This window comes from Polyodon spathula, chromosome 28, assembly GCF_017654505.1.
Source record: "Polyodon spathula isolate WHYD16114869_AA chromosome 28, ASM1765450v1, whole genome shotgun sequence".
Lineage (NCBI taxonomy): Eukaryota > Metazoa > Chordata > Actinopteri > Acipenseriformes > Polyodontidae > Polyodon > Polyodon spathula.
In genome coordinates this window covers 1,990,112-1,996,303 of record NC_054561.1, presented here as the reverse complement: position 1 = coordinate 1,996,303, position 6,192 = coordinate 1,990,112, and the positions used below count along the sequence as shown (strand labels likewise).

At 42.1% G+C, this 6,192-nt stretch overlaps 1 protein-coding gene across 1 annotated transcript in view; it reads left to right on the top strand.

Moving 5' to 3' along the window:
- LOC121302010 (SWI/SNF-related matrix-associated actin-dependent regulator of chromatin subfamily E member 1-like) overlaps window positions 1-6,192 on the top strand; it is an 8,984-nt gene extending 2,792 nt beyond the window's left edge. The window contains exons 5-11 of the mRNA XM_041231791.1: window positions 588-668; window positions 933-1,064; window positions 1,547-1,718; window positions 3,077-3,249; window positions 3,469-3,570; window positions 4,263-4,527; window positions 5,540-6,192. Of these exons, the coding sequence (XP_041087725.1) occupies window positions 588-668; window positions 933-1,064; window positions 1,547-1,718; window positions 3,077-3,249; window positions 3,469-3,570; window positions 4,263-4,527; window positions 5,540-5,742 (1,128 nt within the window). The 3' untranslated portion in view covers window positions 5,743-6,192. The remainder of the gene's footprint in view (window positions 1-587; window positions 669-932; window positions 1,065-1,546; window positions 1,719-3,076; window positions 3,250-3,468; window positions 3,571-4,262; window positions 4,528-5,539) is intronic.

Genomic DNA, 6,192 nt, shown 5'->3' with positions numbered 1-6,192 from the left:
ATTTTAGTTTTAAACAAAGCACAGGTTTTTCTTTCAAGCCAAAGGAGGCTGAAAGTCTGAGGCCATACTGTATGTGTGTGCAGAAGCACCACACCCTGTTACCTGACGTTTTGTTGAAGAAGTAAATGCACGTGTATTAGAGTTTCTCTTTTCTAATTGAGGCTTTTAAGTCAGAGAAAATAAAAGTATATATATATTTTTTTTTTTTTCAGTTTGTAATGTGCACATTCTGTACGTATTGCAGGATCCTAGCAGTGTAACTTAGATTATACTTTCACAACACAACCAAGTTAATTGCTTGATGCTTATTAACATCGTACCCTAAGTGGATGAATTTGTATTACATAATTTATTAAAAAATGTTTGTATGGAAGTTCTGTAATTGGTCCAAGTTGATAGCTGAACATGTATGGTGATGCACATGTACGATGATGCATATGTTGCTTTGCAAACCAGCTTTTGTCATCTGCATTTTGCTTTATCTGTCGTGAACGTCTCTCATTCTTTATCCGTAACTTCTGTACATAAACCTCATCTGTTTAAGAGCCCCCTGTAACTGGTTTATTTATTTTTGTTGTTGTTTTTAGAATTCTTCAGGGATTACAATTCCAAAAGCCCCTAAACCTCCGGATAAGCCATTGATGCCCTACATGAGATATAGCAGAAAGGTATAATTACCAACTTCATTCTGAGACTAGCGGTATAGCGTGTTGAAAGGGGGGTGGTCTTGATTTGTCTTGAAGTTTGCACTTGATTTGACAACAATCCATTATAAAATGCCCCTTCTTTTTACTGTATCTTTTATTAAGCGAGTGTGTTTGTATAAAGAATTTATTTTATTTGAAGCTTACTGTTCAGGCTAGGTGGCAGCTGTGCATCAAAATATTTACTTGTTTGGCTACCGATTAGCTAACCGGAGACGACTCTTGTAGGTTTGGGACCAAGTGAAAGCCTCGAATCCAGACTTGAAGCTATGGGAGATTGGGAAGATTATCGGTGGGATGTGGAGAGACCTCACTGAGGAAGAAAAGCAGGAGTACTTAAATGAATACGAAGCAGAAAAGGTAAACTAAATAAATAGAAACAACAATAATATTCTCGTTAATTTACATACTGCATTGCTGAAGCAGACTGGTTATACTTTTAAAGGAGTGAGTGGTTAACCTTGCCTCTGACCTCGCCATTTGCACACGCTGACAGTGAGAGGTCTTTTGCCTCTGACCTTGCCATTTGCACACGCTGACAGCGAGAGGTCTTTTGCCTCTGACCTTGCCATTTGCACACGCTGACAGCGAGAGGTCTTTTGGACCAGACGGTGGTATGCAATGGATTTTCTCAACTTGACACAGTTTGGCATTGTCAATGTAGAAGTGGTCGCAGTCTTGATTTCGATGTACTTTCATGAAATTATCTGCTATGGCAGAGCGATGAACAGCACAATTAGTTCTTGCTTTTGCCTACACCCTCACGCACTGGGTAAACTAGCATAAAAAATACACTTGATTCCCCAGGGTTCTTTCAATCCCACTGTGTTCGGTTGCTCTAGATTGAGTACAACGAGTCGATGAAAACCTACCACAACTCTCCAGCCTACCTGGCCTACATCAATGCCAAGAGCCGGGCGGAGGCAGCCTTGGAGGAGGAGAGCCGGCAGAGGCAGTCTCGCATTGATAAGGGGGAGCCCTACATGAGCATCCAGCCAGCAGAGGACCCTGATGGTAGGAGAGACTGAGCGGCGGGCTTGTGACTTGTTTTGGGGAATGAATAATTGAGGGGAGGTAGAGTGTGGCCCGGGGGGGGGGTAGGGGGTAGGGAACAGTTGTTTAAGTAACAGATGACTTTAGAAATGCAGTAATAATAGATATTGGCCTTTTATGAGGCCATTAAAAGGATTGACAGACCTGTTGATGTATATGCTGGATCCACCCATGCATGAGGCAAGTTTCCTTGATGTACTGTCAACTGAAAAATGCTTGTAATTAACCAGCAATGATAGGCGTCTAGCCAAACCCTGTCTAATCGTCCTTTTTTTTATGGAATACAAAAACAGTTACAATAATGCAGATGATTTAAGTACTGCACACTTTCAAACAAGAGAATGGCAAAGTGAATGTAGGTTTGCTCTCTTAAGCCCTTTTCGCACTGGCACCCCTGCCCGGGTCCCAATCCCACGTAGTGTCAAACCACATACCGAGTCGAACGAGACAAAAGCCGTTCGTAAGCTGGCCAACATAACAAACAGCCATTGTTAATTGAGTCGCAATATGAGCCAGATTGCAGCAGGGATGAAGAAACATTTGCTGTCATCAACGTTTGGGCCGACGGTTCAATCCTGAGAAGCTTGGATGGAAGCATCCATATTTACTTCTGTCACCCAGGTAGACCCTGCTTTATCAAAAGCAGAGCGAAATCGTGTAGCCGACCCTCGTGATGCCAGGTCCCGACCCGGGTAGGTTCCGACTCGGGTACAGCTTGCCAGTGTGAGAGGGGCTTTAGGCACCATCAGATTTTCTGTAATGTAGGAAGTAAAAAGCAGCAGCAGCAGTCATGTTTACTAACCTGATTATAATGCTTATTTAAACTCTGAACAGGACTCTTCTGTGTGTGGATTGTAAAAGTTGTTTTTTGTACAAAAGAAAAGGTATCCGTTTTAGGTATCCAGTATCTTCACACTAGTAAAAAAACAGCAGAAGTTGCCTTTATACAACTGGGATGGAAATAAAGCTCCATTCCTGGTTTTATTATGAGTTTAACAATACACCTAAGATTGTTACCTATATGCTTTGGCTAATCAAGCTCATAGTAAAACCTGGAATGGGTGAAACAGCTATGCAAGAGGAGGGTTATTTCCATCCCTGCACAATACTAATGGTTTCTGCAAAGGGTTTTAATGAATTGGCTGATTGCAGTCTTTAATGTCACAAAATGGTATAGATAAAGTTAACCCATGACACTATTTCAAATTTACACAGTTATAAATGCATGGAATAGCCAACCAGGTTAAGTAGTAGTATAGAAAAAGGTTTTTTTCATTCCTAAACATATATTCTTATAGTAGCCTCATCATGTATTTTAGACTATGATGATGGGTTTTCTATGAAGCACACGGCGGCAGCTCGCTTCCAGCGGAACCACAGGCTGATCAGCGAGATCCTGAGCGAGAGCGTGGTGCCGGATGTCCGGTCCGTGGTAACCACAGCCAGGATGCAGGTGCTAAAGCGGCAGGTCCAGTCCTTGATGGTCCACCAGGTGGGTTTTGTTTGGGTTCTGAATCAGATTGAATAAAGTGTCCAAAGGTGGCATCTGGTATTTAAATAACTGGATGATCTTGTATCTGTTTGTCTATCGGATCTCCATAAAATACTACTTTAGTTCTGTTAACTTGATTTATGATTCGTTACTTTTTTTCTGTTGGCTGCTTAATATCAGAATAGACCAACGTATTTTTATTATTTTTTTTCCCTGCAGAGGAAGTTAGAAGCAGAGTTGCTCCAGATTGAAGACCGCCACCTGGATAAGAAAAGGAAATTTTTAGAGACCACAGATTCATTCAACAGTGACCTCAAGAGGGTATGTTCTCTTAATATAGTACATGTTTGGAAACTGTGAATCATCGTAGGGGCATTCAGAGGTCACACACATCCTGCTCAGTCAATTTGGCATAACTTTGTGACTTACTAATGTATGAGTTGCAGTTCCATGTGCTGTGGATGTAGGTATGTATATCTAACTGCATAACATTGGTCAGTGCTAGGAATGGGGGTTGTAATGTCCCCCCTCTGTACCTTGTTCACATGTCATGTTAACCCTTTCAGTCTTGGCACTGTATGTTAACATATGCTGTCGGCAGTCATGTTGGATCCTCACGGGGCTCTTGGGTACCACATGCAAAGTGCAACACATGCAAAATCTTCCTCTGTAATGAAAAGGACAAAACTGTTTCAAAGTATACCGTGGCCCATGAGAAGGCAAGAAACATCAAAAAGCGACCATGGTTTCTGTGGTCTTTAAAGTCCCATTGACCGAAAATATATGTAAACTGTTTGTTTTTGTCCTGTTCTCCTGCGTTCTCAATAAAGGAGTACCTCTTTTTTTTTTATTGCGTAACACTAATGTTGCTTTCTTTAGCTCGACAACAATAATTCTCAACTGAATGCGTTAATATGGCCTTCTGTTCGTCAAACGCATCTGCATGTACCCGGATTGCTTTAAGCGTTGTGTCTTGCGTCTTATATGAAACACGGTGGTCTTTCCATCCCCAGCTGTGTGGGATGAAGGTTGAGGTGGACATGGAGAAGATCGCTGTGGAGATCACATCTGCGGAGGAAGCAGCTCGAAAGAGGCAGGAGGAGCGTGAGCGGGAGGCTGTGGAGCAGGCAGAGAGGGCAGCGCTGGAGGAAGACCGGCAGGCAGCCAGAAAGGAGGAAGAAGCAGTAGAGGACGAGGGGGAGGAGGAGGAGGAGGAGGAAGAAGAAGAAATGGGGGAGAAGAAAGAGGAAGAGCCGGAAGCAGAGCCCATGAAGACAGGTGAGGGATTTGGTATTCTCACACAGCTAGGCAAGGTACAGTACCAGGTGCCATATGAATATGTATGGAGCATGTGTTCCGTTGGATAGGATATCAATTGTACTACTGATGAGCCCAAGACTTTTTAAATAATTTGTGTATTTGTATGGGCTGTTACCGCAGTTTTAGAAGTACCATTATTCTAATATCTGACTTATCAGTGTAAGAAAGACATGGCTAGCTTTGTCTCCTTTTAAATCATCAGTATAATACAGAAGAATGACTACTAACTGGTGTGAAGCCGCTTGTTTTAAGTCTTGCCTTGATAAATATTTGGTTCACCCAGGTATAATGCATTTCCGTCCAAACTACATTTCATTTAATGTAGAGGTTGCTGCAGCTTCTGGGTAGAAATAGCTTTTTGCCAACCTGGTGTGTGGTACCGCAGTGTCCCCTGGTGGCAAGTCCTATCTAAATACCACTAAAGGTTTGTTTTATCATTCCATTACACCCCTATCTTTTAAAGCTAAATAATTATTCCCCTTTGAATACTTTGATTTACAACTACATCTTTTTTATTGACAGTTATAAGCCCTGCGTGTTTATCTGAGATATACATCAAAGACAGGGGTGGCCAATCCTGGTCCTGGAGGGCAGGTGTCCCACCTGGTGTTTGTTTTATATGTACATAATTCATTAATTGGACCAATTAATCTTGTAATAAACACTTAATTGATCCAATTAAGGCGACTCACTGGTGTTGCAAAGGTCTGACAAGCAGTTTAATTATTTCTGACTGTAAGAGTGAATACCAGCAGACCAAATAAAGCACATGTACAACAGAAGAGGGCGAAGCGTTGGGGGATGGCAAAGACACACATTGTTTCAGTGGGGATTCATTTTGCTTTCGAGACCCCTCAGTTGGTTCAAGCCGGAGCATGTTTTAGTCCAAGGCGTCCAATTGTAATTCAGCACACGGCACATGTTCAGTTAGGTTTGCCGCTATCCTGGTATGTTTCCTCTTGTTTTACAGGTGAGCCCCGGACAGAGGAGGCCTTGGAGAGCCAACAGAACAGCGAGGAGGGGGCCTCCACTACAGAAGACAAAGAGAGCGTGCCGGAGGGGGTGGACAGCATAGTTGAAGAGGGCACAAGCGACAGCAACACCGGCTCTGAAAGCAACAGTGCCCCCCCTGAAGAACCTCCCGCAGAGTCTGGACCTGATGAGAAAGAATAGAAGATTGTACTGCTCGATTTAATACTGTTTTTTTTTTTTTTTTTTTTTTTTTTTTAATTTTTTAAAAACTTTTTTGTATGCTTTTTAATAAATCTGTAGATGCCTGACTTCCTTCCTTTTTTTAACCCCAGTTACTAAGAAGTGTTCGCTATGTTCGCTCATTTACCTTCATGACTGTATTCTACGTTTCCTAATATCCCACTTTACACTTTGATTTTTAAAACATTACGCTTTTGGTCAAAAGATCTGTCAGTTTGCTGCTATTAACATCTGAAGTGTCAGTGCACTGACAGTTGCGTTGTCTAGAAATTCCTAGCCTTCCTTGAGGGAGCACTTCTCGGCCTAAAGTGGTTCTGTCAATTAAAGGATTTGTCAAACTAATCTCTTGCACGCCTTCTCAAGATCTGCAAAGGCAGATGGGCAAGGAGTGTTTTTTTTTAATTAAATTTG